Genomic DNA, 17500 nt, shown 5'->3' on the forward strand with positions numbered 1-17500 from the left:
CTGTTAGGCGATATTACAATTTTTCACCTGAGTATGGTGAGAGAATGTGAGTAAAGAGCCTTTTCCAAGGACTCAACTCTGCGCTGAGCGCGAGGCTCGAACCCAGGACCTTCCGATCCGAAAGCGAGTGTCATACCAATAGACCACATAGCCGCACAACAAAACAGGATGAATGAAACACTACAGATGAATGAGATAATGTTGTGGTGGCGTTGTTAAGATGAAAGACAAATTTTCCCTTGGGGATGAATAAAGGGATTTTATTTATTTTTTTAATGTCTATAGATACATAGCTTTTACTTCGGCGAAGTCCCGGGTTTTGAGAGTTTTTGCCAAAATGAGAGTCATCGATCGATATTTGAAGGACGAGCTTTCTGGCCAAATTTTTAAATATGTGTTTTTCCAGAGTATACGAGTATAGAAAGTCACCTCCTTATATCCTCTCTGAAATTGACTTTTTATTTGATAGTCAATGATCATTCAATGTCACCACTTGTTAATGACATTACACATACCTTGTACACACACACACATATAAACACACACACACACACACACACACACATCTTTTCGGGACGGACATGATACCAGTTGTTGCATCGTTTCGAAGAAGATTTAACGTGGTAAACTTCAAACACCATCGAGTCACCCCGACTGCATCTCGCAATCACTGCTAAAATTGCCCTCTTGGGGTCTCTCTTAACTTTCTCCTTACCGACCTTTCCAGTATTTTCCCAAAATGGCAGGCTTACCCAGCAGAAAAATTGATTTTTAAACTGAAACAATCTTTCTACAAAACAAATTTATGTTCTTATTAATTAAAAAAGGTCATTCTTTAAAATGTGTGATGTACAAACTAAATCTGAATAACAAAAAAAAAAAGTATAATATTATGTCGCAACAAATGTGACGATTAATGGTGTAGGTGTTAAGGAAGGGGTTAAGTCTTTAGAACAGGGAAATGTCACTTGTAGCTAAATCAGAACTGTAAAGGGGTGTTCTATGACTCAATGTGATCATGCGTCTATGTGAGCATGTTAATATCGAAACCCATATTAATATATATATATATATATATATATATATATATATATATATATATATATATATATATATGTAATAGACGGTGTATCTGGGCTTTTAAGTGATGTATTTATGTTGTTCGCAGAAGAAGGGTTTTGAGCCCGAAACGATCCGTGTTTGGCATTTTTAAAATTTTTTTAAAGCTTCTCGCATCTTAGTCCATGTATCACTCTATTGTCTTCGTACAAGTTTCACGGATTCCTCGATTTCATGGATTCTTTGTATGAAATATTATTTTGTCTGCAACAGGACGAGAAATACGTGCCACACTGTACGTGGCAGCTCGATATTATAATATAGATAGTTCGAAGTTGACTTCACTCAGGTCTTTGTTATTGTTTCTTGCCATCCTCGTTCATGAGTAATTCTCACTAAACTGTATTAACAAGACTATAAACGTTCATGGTTATACACAGTTTTGTGTGTATGTACTTATTACTTGTTGCAAAGATGATTCTGCCAAGACGGCTAATATCATAATAATATAGCCCCCGTTGCATTATCAATAGATAGTATGCGCTTGGCTAAGAAGCTCACAACATTGCCATCCGGAAGTATAACGGACAAACACACAAATCTCTGTTTAACCATGAACTTTTATATTCTGGATAATATAGTTGAGTGCGAATTACTCATAAATATGGATGGTAAAAAAAATAAAACAATGACAAAGACCCGAGTGACGTCATCTTCATTCTATCTATAGCCCCCGTTTGCATTATCAATACTTGGGTTCTTAATAGACATAATAACATTGTGACCTTTATCGAATGAAAGATTTCCCTGTGTGACTGAGACAGTTGTTGAGTTCATAACAGACTTATTTGTTTACAGTTAATGAGACGTAAACATTATTATTATTATTATTATTATTATTATTATAGAAGAAATGGAGTTGACGTCTCACGAGTCTTTGTCTATTGATACAATGCGTTTAAGTTAAATTACTCACAAGATCTGCCAGACAGATGAAACGTATCAACATATAAAACGATCGATGGTCAACATTTAATGTTTATAGTTTGACTGATAGAGTAAGAGTTGATCATCCAACTGGCGGTCTAAAAATAGTAAAACAGAACTGAGTGACGTCATCTTCATTCCTTCTATTGATTTTTGACCGCTAGTTGGGTGATTTGTTCTCACAAAATCTTATCAATCTGACTACAACTGTTAAAGTTTTAAGTTTAGTTTTGCATGTTTGTACGATTGATTTGTCGGGCAGAACTGATGAGTATTTTTTTTGAACGCGTAACATCGATAGACCTTTCTGTGGAACTAAGCGTCGCCATCGTTAACTTATAGCCTGACACTGACCAACAAATGACGTCAAAAAACACGTCTTTGGCCACAAAAGAAAACAAATTGTGAGTTGTATTCAATGTTTCAACCAAAGGGATCACTTGTTTCCTTGAGCTCTACTAACGACAGCTCACTAGACCTAGCACAAAACTTTAAAAATAACGTCAAACTAAAAGTCCTCGAGGGGTTTTTAGTGCGTAGCTATCGTTAAGTTATAGCCTGACACTGAAACCCAAAAAGACTGGCATTTTGACGTCATTATTTGGTTTTTGCACCGCCAAGTGAGTTGTCGTTTGTAGAGCTCAAGGAAACAAGTGATCCCATTGGTTGAACTATTGAATACAACTCACGATTTAGTTGTTTTTTTGTGGCCACAGACTGGCATTGTGACGTCATTTTTTGGTCAGTGTCTGGATATAACATTAACGATGGCTTCGTTTAGTGTCAGGCGAAATGTTAACGATGGCTACGAACTGAGACAGTTGCCCAGGGCAAGAAAGTTCATTTGTTTCCAGTTAACGAGTCATTACATTACAACAACCAAACATTCATATAGATGGAATGAAGTTGACATCACTCTGGTCTTTGCTATTGGTTTTTGCCATCCACATTTATGAGTAATTCTCAATAGCCTTCAACAGTCATGACGTAACTTCCCTCGTATTGACGCATGATAACTTAGTAACTGGCTCTAAACTATCGGAACAATGGCGGACTGCCTTATGAAATATTTTTTCGACGAGCATAAAAGCGTATCCAGAGGAAAAACAACATTATAAATCTGATCATGTTTTGACGTTTACACATTCTGCTCACAAGACATATGAAAAGTTTTGGTTAGCATGAAGAATAAAAAGTAACGATTTTCTTTTTTAGAACCACGATGGCCGCCGTTGATGGCCGACTATTGAATCCAATTAACTGTATTATCCAGACTATAAAAGTTCATGTTTACACATAGTTTTGTTTGTTGGTCCGTTATACTTCCGGATAGCAATGTTGTAAGTTTCTTAGCCAAGCGCATAATATCTTTGGAACTCACAACATTGCCATCCGGAAGCATAACGGATCAACAGACAAAACTATGTGTAACCTTAAACGTTTATAAACTGGTTAATATAGTTAAGTCACAAACATGGATGGCAAAAAAAAAAAAAAAACAATAACAAAGGCCTGAGTGACGTCATCTTCGTTCTATCTATATTCATACAAAAACAAACTTTGTTCATCAAAAGAGGTCAATTTTTAACCTTTTATCGTAATATTAGAGTTAGTTTATTTTAAAAACGACCTTTGAATACATTCAAATCTTGAAAAAAAATTGAGATTTTATATAGCGCAATATTCACTAAAAGTGCTCAAATCGCTTTACAAGGGCTCCTAACCAACAGAAACACTTAACATGTAGAACGACACATGACGCTTGTTAGGCGATATTACCATTTATGCTGTTGGTCAGAGACCTTTTGTAAACGGCTTTGACCATGTTTAGTGAATATTGCTTTATATAAAAATCCGAGTTTCAAAATCAGCAGTGGCGTGGATGGCTTACAGTATAAGGTGTTGCCAGAATCAGAAGAAAAGGACTAAAAACATGCTATATTTGTAAATTCAGAAGAAAGAAAGACATTTAAAGAAAAGACTTACTCAAATAAGCAAGAGCTGGTATATACCATTCCTCAGTTTTATTTATTTTTTAAAATGTTGTAATCCATTTTTAAAAGATGGAAGCGGTGGCGCCAGGCACCAAATCTACCAATATAGCCACGCCTCTGAATATCAGTTAAACTAATACATTGTCTTTTACTTCTGTTATTCCCACAGGGCCATTCATTGAGTGTTTCTCAGAGCCAGTGTGATAAAATAATACATTGTCCTTTACTTCTGTTATTCCCATAGGGCCATTCATTGAGTGTTTATCAGAGCCAGTGTGATAAAATAATACATTGTCTTTTACTTCTGTTATTCCCACAGGGCCATTCATTGAGTGTTTCTCAGAGTCAGTGTGGATAAATAATACATTGTCCTTTATTTCTCTTATTCCCACAGGGCCATTCATTGAGTGTTTCTCAGAGCCAGTGTGATAAAATAATACATTGTCCTTTACTTCTCTTATTCCCACAGGGCCATTCATTGAGTGTTTCTCAAAGCCAGTGTGATCTTGTCTACAGAGCGGCGGTGTCATCCTTGTGCCACCAGAAGGAGGTCTGTGTAGCCGAGTCTGAGATCTTTCTTCGGACCATGAAGTTGAAGACACGTTATATTCCACATGTCCAGCCTTCGTGCCGGTCAAGGTGTACGGCGCAGTTCATGGGAATGTTTTAGAAATGGTGGTGGTGGTGTTACTGGTGATGGTGTTGGTGGTGGTGGTGGTTGGTGGTGGTGAGGGGTAGAGGATGTCTACTAGTCACAAGTTTAGTAGTGATGTTGACTTGACTGGTGGTTTTGGTGTTGCTATCAATGATTTTAATGATGATGATGATGATTGTCGTAGTGGTGTTAGTGCTTATTGTGGTAATGACGATGATGGTGATGATGATGATGATGATGACGACGATGATGATGATGATGATGATGATGATGATGATGATGATGATGATGATGATAGTGGTGATAATGATAATTGCAATGACGAGGACAATAGTTATCACGAAGATAATAACGGTGATAATGTCAAAGAAGGCGATGATAAAGGTAATTAATGATTATGACAAATATAATTATAAAGATGGTATAAACATTACCGTAAAAATAATAATACTATTTTTACCACAACAATAATATTGTCTAATTTAAACGATCCTTATAATATAGTCATAAAAATTTAAAGATAATGCAGTAGCGACGAGTGGTTCATTAAAAATGATGGGCTCTGTATTCTATGGAGAAAAATATAACAAGTGTTACTTACAATTCGAAGAACTAGCTTAGTTAATAAATAGATAAATAAACGAATAATTCGTGATTAGATAGATAGATAGATAAATGAAACAATAAATGGATAGACATAGGATAAATAGTTTTAAAATTAATTCTATTCGTCTTATACAATAGCCCCAGAGGAAAGAAATGAAATGTTTACTTGTAGCTAAAAATATCTTGTTGAATGTTTATTAAATATTTTTTGTAATGTATGTTTATATTATTATCATTCCCTACTGCTTGTGTGATTTGTATGGCGCGTTTTATTTCTCTCTCTCTCTCTCTCTCTCTCTCTCCCCCTCTCTCTCTCTCTCTCTCTCTCTCTCTTTCTTTCTTTCTTTCATTCTTTATTTATCTCTCTCTGTCTATCTATATGTCTATCTATCCCCTCCTGCATCCCCCTCTCTCTCTCTCTCTCTCTCTCTCTCTCTTTCTCTCTCTCTTTCTCTCTCTCTCTCTCTCTCTCTCTCTCTTTCTCTCTTCATCTCTCCATATCATTTCCCTTCGTTCCATCTGTTTCTTTTCTTTTTCATATTTTTTTTTTGCTTTGTTTTGTTTTAATTGTTATTCGTTTTTTTTTCAAATTTTGATTTAAAATTCATAAACACTAATGCAGTCGGAAGTGATATTTTGATTGTTCATGCATTGACATCAAATTTGACAATATCTGCCATGTCTTCGAACCTCTCTCATTATTGCTTGGAAATCACCAAAAAAAATCTAATTCAAATCATTGTAGATTAAAAACAAAAAAAAAGCGATTTGAGTGTTAGAAATGATAAAGATGAGATTTTACGATTGTTATGAGAAGCTTAAGCAATGTTGAATTAAATGGTTGTCAATTTTATATATTCAAACTCAAATTTCACTTCCGGCAGGTTTGGTTGATAAAGATAATAATAAACTTAATAAAGATCCGAATGATGAAAAATGTTACTATTTGAAGGACTTTAAATCCAAGACAAAGAATAAATAGATAGTGACAGAATAGTGCCTAGGGTAAGATTAGAAAATGGTTATAAGGCTGACATTGTTATATCATTATGTTGTAAATGTTAAATGGAGATCAACTAAACTATTTTCTTGTTTTTTGCTATTTTTATGGTTGTTAAAATTTTAATACGAATCTCTTGTTTATTTACTTTAAGTTTGTTCTCAATTTGGAATTTGATTTTATGTTAAATTTAAGGTTTATACATTTGATTGTTATCTTTTTTACTTGGTCGTGTCTTCAGTAAAACCTATCTGTCCATCTATAAAGTAGCTTGGCTATTTTTAGGAGATGACGATGAAGCACATTCTTAGAGAATGTCAGGATGGGCTCAGATGCACTGACCATGACCTAAAAGTCTGCTTGCTCCACAGATGCTGTGAAGTGAGTTCTGTGTTGGAGCTAAGACAAGCTATGATGATGAATTTTTAGGATATATTTGTGACCTACCCTCCCAATGCGTAATTATAACACTAACACCCCTTTTCTTCTTCTTCGTTCGAATTAAAATACTGGTGAGATAAATAGTGCTAAAAACAACGACAAGGTTTTGAAATTTGGCATTAAAATCGACACATCAACAACACTCTCGCGTAGTGAGGAAATATAATCGTGTCTGGTTCTTTATTAAAATCTGTTTATGAATTTCCAATTATTTTTTTTTCTGTGATAGTCTTTAAAATTCAGCATTTTGTTCGGTAATCTGTGGTCGGACATTATATTTGTGACCAATCGAGTAAAACTCATCTCGTGTGGGAATAAAGAGGACACCAAAGGAAAAGGGGGATTTCAAAATATAAAGATGATAAGCATAACATTTTGGGTGCATTCAAAATGCTCATAATAAAGTTAGCTCAATATTCATTTTTTAAAATTTATTTATTTATTTATTTATGTCTTTATTTATTTATTTGTTTATTTATTCATTTATTTATTTATCTGTTTATTTGTTTTTTTGTATGCTTTTATTTTGCTTCCTGTTTTTGTAAATTCAGAAATGTCAATGAGACAAATATCGTTTTTGAACGACAGGTCATATTTTATAAAAGCGCAATGAAATAAATGGAAAATTTAAAAAAAATAATGGAAATGAAACAGGAAAAGGGAATTTAAAATCTTCATAACGATAATTGATTCAAGTGTGAATTATAGCTTAACCATATTGATTCTTGTTGAACATAAGAACTAACCAAACATTATAACGGCACATTTCCTTGTTTGGCCAATCGATGCCGTTATATACAAAGAGGAGAGCCATAATATTTACCGAAGCTTTCAAAGAAAACACGATATAAAAATGTTAATGAACATAATCTAACAGCAAATATAATAAAGATATTATTACTATTGTTCATTATAATAATAAATAATAATAATAATAATAATAATAATATAATAATAATAATAATATAATATAATAATAATAATAATAATAATAATAATAATAATAATAATAATAATAATAATAATAATAATAACAATAATAAATAATAATAATAATTATATTATTATTATTATTATTATTATTATTATTATTATTATTATTATTATTATTATTATTATTTCAATCAAACACTCTCTCCGGGTTCTCAATTTTAGATGTTTTATCTTATAAAATGTATAGAATATAAACTAAAAATATATTATTCAGTATAACATATCAAATTTTAATGTGTTCACTAAAAACAAATATAGATTAATTGAAATTAATTCCAAGTTTCAGAGTTGTGGCTATAATTTCTTTTATTACTTTAACTATTATTACTATAACTATTATTACTATAATTATTACTACTATAACTATTATTACAATAACTATTATTACTATACATTCAATTTCCTGTCCTACATAGTTTATCCCTCCATAATACCGCTTGGAGAGAGTGGGTCACATTTATATGTTTTCATAGAAGTATTGATTTGATATCACATTCAATCAAATTGATTAAACCGATAAGATCTCTAAATCTATTGAACCACGTAGGAAATTGGTTCATTTCGCCACGTTTTGTCTCATAGTGTTAGCTTATACTTCAAATTCTCCTTATAAAAAGCTGTGCTCGAATCGCAAACCGAAACTGCAAGAATTCTCATTTTTCCTGGAATTTATAATGAACCTCTTCATATTTGGTTTCTCTTTCTTTCCTTCTCTCTCTCTCTCTCTCTCTCTCTCTCTCTCTCTCTCTCTCTCTCTCTCTCTCTCTCTCTCTCTCCCTCTCTCTTTCTTTTAACAATTCATCTTTTTTTAAAATAATTTTTATGTTTTGTAAATTCTAATTTCATATTACTCAGTTAAGCGTTTGGTTCAGAGATATTTATCTATCGATAATTAATTCTAATATTTCGTCAACCATTCTTTATCAAGCTACGTGGATTGCGATCAATAATTATATCGGTGCCAGTGCTTTTGTAAACGTCTGAAAGTCACTAATTTTAGACGGCCCTGTTTTAATAACATACTGCAACATTTTGATTGCAAAAAAGGAAATAACATTATTCCATCCAGCCCTCTCTCCTAAATACTAATGCGTAATGATATCAAGTTTATAATAATAAATTGTGACGTCAGATTATCAAACGTTAAATTTCACTATATAAAATGTGACCCTTCGCCTCAAAACGGTATTAAGTCGGGTTGATTATGATATTGAATTGAATCTATAGCCAGAAATATCAGACTCGTGTTGAGTTTGTATGTTTTATTGAGGAGAATGGATACCATATTTTAGGGTGCTAATGCCAACAATTTATATTTTTGACCAGTTTTAACATAAAATTCGTCTTTGGGGTATCTGGTTCGTTCCGACATAATACCGTTTTGAGACGATGGGTCACAAATAAATTTTAAAAAATAGAATTTGTCTCTAGGGTCTTTTCCAAGGGTAGACTGGAATAACCCAGGCGTCAGCCGCAGTGCAGCGCCGCCAACTGAGCTAGGGCGATGTGACTTGCTCAAGGACACACAACGTAGCGGGTATTCGAACTTAGTACATTTCGGGTACGAAGCAAAGACCATAGCGCTGAGCCACATTGCCCCAATACTCTTCAACAGTCGTAACGTCAATTCCTTCCTAATAACGCATGGTAACTTAGTAACACTGGCTCTAAACTATCGGAAGAATGGTGGACGCCCGTATGAAATATTGCTCTGGCGAGCATAAAGGGTATCCAGAGAAAAAAAAAACACATACATTTGATCATGTTTTGACTTTTACACATTCTGATCACAAGGCATATGAAAATTTCTAGCCAGCATGAAAAATAAAAAGTAATGATTTTCTTTGTTTAGAACCAAGATGGCCACGTTGCCGGGCGGCGTGACATCACACTATTGAATCGTATTAGGTTTTTGAAAAAAAAAGGAGTACCATTTAAATATTTTTGAACATGTCTTTTACTTAGAGATGACGAAATTGGAATCTATTGAGGGTTAGATGAATAAAATATCTCTCACGCTCTTGCGTTTTGGAAAGCGAACTTTGTTCCCAACGGACACTCGCAAGCCTTTTGCAACGGTTGGGCACAAGTCCGGAATTCCAAAAAGAAAGAGTGTAAGAATCGAATATTATACGACAGGTATCGATTCCCTTCTCTTCCTGTCTTGAATCAGAAGATCAAGTTTCTTCTTTTTTTTTTGTTGAAAGGTTTATTTTTTATAGATAGTATGCGCTTGGCTAAGAAGCTCACAACAATGTCATCCGGAAGTATAACGGACCAATACACAAAACTATGTGTAACCATGAACTTTTATAGTCTGGTTCATAAAGTTTAGTGAGAATTACTCATAAACCTTCAAGGTTACACACATTTTTGTGTGCTGGTCCGTTATACTTCCGGATGGCAATGTTGTGAGCTTTTTAGCCAAGCGCATACTATATTTAAAATAAGTTGGGGGTTTTTCTGGTCAAAATGGAAAATTGTGTTTCGTCAGTGCATACGTACCAAATCAGTCATTATAAGCTCTAGATAGAAAGACAGAATCAGTTAATCGAGGAAATAGTTTGTACAACCTAATTATTTATATCATTTTATATTATATCATACATATATCATTTGAATTGTTTTGTTGTTTCAACAATTAATTTCTACATTCAATGTGTTGTGAGAAGTGTTTTGTATCAATCACGATGTGTCCCAAATAAAAAGGTTTTATTTGAAAAAAAAACCCCAAAACAATTGAGTTCTTTTATTTATTTATTTTTTTTTTTTTTGGGGGGGGGGGGGGGTCTTTTTTATTTTAAAAATTGTGACCCTTTGCCTCAATACGGTATTAAGTCGGGTTGGTTAAGATGTTGAAAATTGAATTTATAGCCAGAAATATCAGACTTGTGTTGAGTTTGTATGTTTTATTGAGGAGAATGGATACCATATTTTACGGTGCTAATGCCAACAGTTTAAAATTTTTGACCAGTTTAACATTTATTTCGGCTTTTAAGCATCTGGTTCGTTCCGACATAATACCGTTTTGAGACGACGGGTCACAATTGATTTATAAATAGATATGACCCATCACTTCAAAGAATGTTTGTTTCGTCGAGGCAAACCAGTGACCAGGCAGAACGAGGACTTTAACGTTAAAGTACCCAGAAAAGTGAAATTTTAGTATTTGCCAGTTTCAGATGTTCCTATTTAAACATTTTTTTTCTCAATAAAACATACAGTTTAATCTCCTCCTCCTCCTCCTCCTCCTCCTCCTCCTCCTCCTCCTCCTCCTCCTCCTCCTCCTTCTCCACATCTTCTTCTTCTTCTTCTTCTTCTTCTTCTTCTTCTTCTTCTTCTTCTTCTTCTTCTTCTTCTTCTTCTTCTTTCTTCGTTCTCCCGAAGTATATCAAAGTTGGATTCCAATACTGGTAACAAATCCCAGGCATACTAATTCGGATCGGAAAGTCCTTGGTTCGAGTCCCGCTCTGAGCGGCGCATAGTTGAGTCCTTGGAAAAATTATGAGTACCTGATCGTTAACAGCAATGCTTCTGTCCAAAAATGTATTAATATATCGCCTACCAGGCGTCATGTCTCGTCGTACAGTTTAAGTGTTGCTGTTGGCCATGTGCCCTTTGTCAAGCGCTTTGAGCACCTTCTGTGGATATTGTGTTATATGCATGCTAAATTTAAAAAAAAAAAAAGAAAAAAAAAAAACAAGAACATTTTTTCCTATGAGTGTTTTTTTTTCTCTCCAGACTATCTATTCTAGTCTTGAATTAGGCGTGGCAGAGGGATTTGTACCGATAAGAGGCACGGCGGAATGTCAACGGAGAAGAGGAAGACAAAGGAAAATGAATGTGTCTGGACAACATCAAGGGATGGACAGGATCGGTGTCGTACGAGTTGACAGAGAAGGCCAGTCACCGAGATCATTTTATTTTTTTAATTGACCTTTTATATAGCGAAATATCCACTAAATGTGCTCAAAGCGCTTTACAAGGGATCCCTAGCCAACGGCAACATTTAACATTTTGGACGGGATATGACGCGTGTTAGGCGATATTACAATTTTTTTTTGACAGAGACAACGCTGTTAACGGCCAGATACTCATTTTACACCTGAGTACGGTGAGAGAATGTGAGTAAAGAGTCTTTTCCAACGACTCAATTATGCGCCGAGCGAGGCTCGAACCCAGGACCTTCAGATCCGAAAGCGAGTGTCATACAACTAGACCACATAGCCGCACATAGACCGAGATGTGTGGCACCGTGTTGTGAAGGCTGCAGCCCGCAAGCCCCTCCCCCCCCCCCCCCCCCCGATTTACATCCGGTCATGGAAAAGAAGAGTGAATGCGTGTGACTGATAAGAAATCAGTCTTCATCCTTTTCTAATGCAAAAGATTTAATCTTCGCCACAACGCCTTGACATTTTTGTCTAGTTTCGTTTTCTATTTTAACTCACTCAACCCTAACACCGACTATAGACAGAAGGAAATTGACGTCACTCAGGTCTTTGTTATTGTTTTTTGCCATCCGCTTTTATGAGTAATTCTCACTAAACTGTATTAACCTACCTATAAACGATTATGGTTACACAGAGTTTTGTGTGTTGGTCCGTTATACTTCCGGATGGCAATGTTGTGAGTTTCTTAGCCAAGCGCATACTATTTATATCCGTAGTATACCCGGGGTTACTTTTACCTCACTTTTCTCTCTTTTTTGAGCTCTACAAAACGGTGTCAAGTTTGTATGGCTACAATGAACAAATTTTCTTCAAATTTTATGAAGTACATAAGAAATCACACGAGAAAATTGTTGGTTGCATACCACATGTCTATATATTACATTTTTCTGGGACAAATTATAGGCGGAGTATCAAAGCTCATGTTTTTAGTTTTTACATGTTAATGGTAATTGCATAAAACTATCTATGTACATGCTCATTTTCATTACATTTTTTTCTCCAATTTTGAAGGTAGCAAAAATATCTAGGATTGAGTGAGTTAATCTTGTTCTGCTACTTGAATCCTAGTTTTTTTTACTTTTCTTCGTGCGGCTTAAAGTAAACTGACTAAGCCATAACCGTACTCAGGTGTAAAATGGGTACCTGGCCGTAAACAGTTTGTCTCTGTCGGAATAAAATGTGAGATAGCCGAACAGGTGTCATGTCTCGTTCGTTCTATATTTTAAGTGTTGCTGTTATCCAGGGAGGGTCCCTTTGTAAAGCGATTTGAGCGCGTTTAGTGAAAGATATTGCACTTTATAAAAGCTCAAGTTTTATAAGAATTAAACTTTGATGTCATTTTCTATGCACATTGTTCGAGGGCTTATTCACTTTACTTTAACCCTCTCCTCACCAACTATAGGAAAATCGTCACATTCTTTACGATACAACCAACATTTTTCTTATTCAAATTTCTCTTTAAAGAAAATGTACAGTGTTTTGTAGATAGAGCATGTTTTGCTAAAGAAATTATGTATCGCAAGAATTTTACTGTTATTATGTCTGAGTGATAAAAATATATATTTGTGTTAGTTGGGTGTGAAGATTTGTGGAAAATCCTGAAAATGGCTGGTAAGGAGTGAGTTATGGATCTGTCAAGAAGCTCGAGAACCATCCACGTGCGGCTATGTGGTCTTGTGGTATGACACTCGCTTTCGGATCGGAGGTCCTGGGTTCGATCCTCGTTCGGCGCATAGTTGAAGTCCTTGGAAAAGGCTCTTTACTCACATTCACGTTTAGTGGATATTTCGCTATATAAAAGGTCAATTTAAATTTAATCCACAGTACTGCCTGGCCTTGAGCAAATCAGCTCGCACTCGACCGCTCACGTGAGTGGCTGGGCTCTGTTCTTGCGTTTGACCTGGAGACAAGCATATCACTCAAAAGTTAATTTCCATTCCAATGGCCATTATGTACTTACCTACTTACCATGCTGTTACGTCCACTACTATACTAGCATGTAGGCAGTGAAGGGTCTCCCACCTGTCTCTGTCCCAGGCCAATCGACACAACGACCCCCTAAACAGGTTCAAGCTGCTGATTTCCTCCTCCTCCTCCCTTCTTCTTCTTCTTCTTCTTCTTCTTCTTCTTCTTCTTCTTCTTCTTCTTCTTCTTCTTCTTCTTCTTCTTCTTCTTCTTCTTCTTCTTCTTTCTCTTCTTCTCCTCCTCCTCCTCCCTCTCTCTCTCTCTCTCTCTCTCTCTCTCTCTCTCTCTCTCTCTCTCTCTCTCTCTCTATATATATATATATATATATATATATATATATAATATTTAAGAGTGTTGGTGGGTACTTGTAGGTACATAGAAACAATTTTATTGGCAAAAAGTACGTGAGTGACTATATATATATATATATATATATATATATATATATATATATATATATATATATATATATATATATATATATATATACACACATATTATATATATATATATATATATATATATATATATATATATATATATATATATATAAGGAAAAAGAATATCCACTGCACCCGGGATCGATCTTGGTCCCCTTGCGTATGGAGCGAGTGTTCTATCAACTGAGTTATCGGGTTCCCCCTATCACTAGTAATAATGATTAATTAAATTATCTAATTTGTCCAAATAGTAGAAATGGTGTCTAAGATTTCTTTAAATAGACCTAAGTTAGGTTTGATACTGATTTTGATAAGTTAGTCTCGTGCGGTGATGTGATCTTGTGGTATGACACCCGCATTCGGATCGGAAAGTCATGGTTTCGAGTCTCGCTCTCTGCGCATAGTTGAATCTTTGGAAAAGGCTCTTTGACACACATTCTCTCACCGTACTCAGGCGTAAAATGATAGCCTACCTGACCGTTAACAGCGTTGTCTCAGTTCGAAAAAAAAATTAATGTCGCCTAACAGGCGTCATGTCCATTCCTACATGTTACACGTTGCTGTTGGCCATGGACCTATTGTAAAGCGCTTTGAGCACGTTTCATACCACAAGACCACAGAGCTGCACTTGGATTAACTCACTCAATCCTAGAGAATTTTTGCTACTTTTCAAAATTGGAAAAAAATGTATTAAAAAAGAGCACGTACATAGATAGTTTTATTCAAATACCATTAACTTGTAAACGCTAAAAACATTAGCTTGGACACTACGCCTATAATTTGTCTCAGAAAAATGAAATAAATAGGCGTGGGGTAAAAGTAACGAGGGAAAACTACGGGTATAGTCGTTGTTAGGGTTGAGTGAGGTAATGCCGAGTAACGGGCCAATCATCAATTAGATACATTACAATGCCTGGATGTTCTTTCCAACAGGAACAAGAGTGATGAAAAGAAATGCAATGTTTACATTCATGTTTACAACGCATATCTACTGTGATCATAACAAACCGCTCGGACAACTTCATGTGTAACTGCCCATCTAAAGTATGTAAGACCTTGGGGGGTGGGGAAAAAAACAAGTCCGGTAACAGCCATTGAACTTCACTTTATCGCTTATCTCCCTTGCTCCACCGCTTATCTCCCTTGCGCACACTCACCCAGAATAAATGCAACTCGACTCGACACGTCGATGTGGTGTGTCTTGCGGAAATGATATAGGTAGGATGCAATTGACGTCACTCGGGTCTTTGTTGTTGTTGTTTTTTGTGTGCTTTTTGGCATCCACGTTTATGATGAGTAATTCTCACTAAACTGTATTAACCAGACTATTAAAGTTCATAGTTACACATAGTTATGTCTGTTATACTTCCGGATGGCAATGTTGTGAACTTCTTAGCCCAGCGCATACTATCTATAGATAAAGAAGATATATGACCCACCATTTCAAAACGGTATTGCGTCAGGATGTATAGGACCCTAAAAAGTGAATTCAGAATTTAATAGATTAAATAAGTATTGTTTTTTTTCAATTTAAGAAACTGCATCTATTTATTCTCTTTCATAACAAATAGATATTCAGCTCGAGAATAAATTTAATATCCAGCACGTGGTTCAACCCAACGTATAACCGATTTGAGACGGCGGTCACATATTATTATAGTTTAAAGCCAAACGAACGGAATTAGAATAGGTAACTTTTTGAAGTTCAAGCAATGAAACTAAACTCTTCATTAAAAAAAACAACAACTAAAAACTTAAAAAAAATCAAATCAAATACCCCCCCCCCCCCCCAAACAAAAAAACAAACAAACAATAAAAACAAAAAACAAAAAGCAAAACAAAACAACAAAATAAAAACCCAACAAAAACAACAAAAAACAAACCCAACTTATTATATATAACCCAACTAATGTTAAGTTAAGATTGTGCTTTAATGTTTAATTACTCGTGGAGATGGCTATTCCCAAGACTAAGGCCACATCAAGGACCTATCAGTATGCTCTTACGGACATTCTAAATAACCATTTGAGTCAACGGTTCATAGTAATTACCGTGGTTTTTTTTTTTGTTTTTTTTTTTTTTTTTTTGTTTTTTTTTTTTGTTTGTTTTTTTTTTGTTGTTTTTTTTTTTTTGTTTTTTTTGTTTGGTTTTTTTTTGTTTTTTTTTTTATTATTTTTTTTTTGGAGGGGGGGGGGGGGGGGTTGGTGGGAATTAAGTTTGCAAGTTACTCGTTTATCAATATAAAATAAATATTTTAACAATTTTTTATATTTGCCAGTATTTCTATATTAGTTGGCGAAATTTAACATGGACCATTTTACACGGAAGAGAGTGGCTCAGCGGTACGGTTTTTGCTTCGTACCCAAAAGGTACCGAGTTCGACTACCTGCCTCGTTGTTTGGCCTTGAGCAAGTCACCTCGCCCTCGCTCACTTTGCGGCGCTGCACTGCGGCTGACACCTGGGTTATTCCAGCCTTTCCTTTGAAGAGACAAATTTTTTAAGAGACAAATTTCCCCTCTGGGAGTAATAAAGGGAATTTTATATATATTATTTTATATTAATCCCCAAACCTATTTTTTTTGTTCTGGTTCATGACATGCATTGGCTGTCTGTTGAGAAAAGGATTAAATTCAACGTTTGTGTTTTAGTGTATCGTTCGTTATCTTGAAGGTACTGCCCCTTCCTACCTTTCGGAACTAATTGACTTCTCTCGTAATGACGCATAGTAACTTAGTTACTGGTTCTCAACTATCGGAAAAATGGCGGACGCCCTTATTAAATACTTCTCCGACGAGCATAAAAGTGTATCCAGAGGAGAAATACATTATAAATCTGATCATGTTTTGACTAATATACTTTCTGATCACATGACATGTGAAAAAGCTCTAGCCAGCAAGAAGAATAAAAAGTACCGATTTTCTTTGTTTAGCCCAAGCTGCTGGTTGCTGGGCGGACGTGACATCAGACTAGTGGATCCTACAGATAGTTCGAAGTTGATGTCACTCAGGTCTTTGTTATTTTATTTTTTTTTTTTTGCCATCTACGTTTATGAGTTATTCTCACTAAACTGTATTAACCAAGACAAAAGCGTTTAAGGTTGCACATAGTTGTGTGTGTTGGTCTGTTAAACTTCCGGATGGCAATGTTATGAGCTTCTTAGCAACAAGATATGAAGTGAGTAGAAAAGTGCCAGAAGACAATAGAGAATAAAAATTTTTCGCGGCGGTGGTGGGGTTTGAACCTGCGACCTTATTGGTACGACAACTCTGCCTGGCAGGTGAGAGCGTGGCTCTACCGTGTGAGCTATCCACGAACACAAAAATATTCGTTTCAAACCCAAGTCATTTCTAGATCCCTCTCTCACCCACTTCTGGGACCGCCGATTCGTTCGCCCACCACCATTGCGAAG

The 17500-nt window shown here is 35.3% G+C and overlaps 1 protein-coding gene across 1 annotated transcript in view; it reads left to right on the forward strand.

The window, feature by feature from the left end:
• LOC144981138 (uncharacterized) overlaps window positions 1-7395 on the forward strand; it is a 129458-nt gene extending 122063 nt beyond the window's left edge. The window contains exon 6 of the mRNA XM_078929284.1: window positions 4510-7395. Within this exon, the coding sequence (XP_078785410.1) occupies window positions 4510-4710 (201 nt within the window). The 3' untranslated portion in view covers window positions 4711-7395. The remainder of the gene's footprint in view (window positions 1-4509) is intronic.
• The last annotated feature ends 10105 nt before the right edge of the window (window positions 7396-17500 follow it).

Source organism: Berghia stephanieae, chromosome 10 (genome assembly GCF_034508935.2).
Source record: "Berghia stephanieae isolate SIO BIC M18660-M18661 chromosome 10, UCSD_Bste_1.3, whole genome shotgun sequence".
NCBI classification, from domain to species: Eukaryota; Metazoa; Mollusca; class Gastropoda; order Nudibranchia; family Aeolidiidae; genus Berghia; species Berghia stephanieae.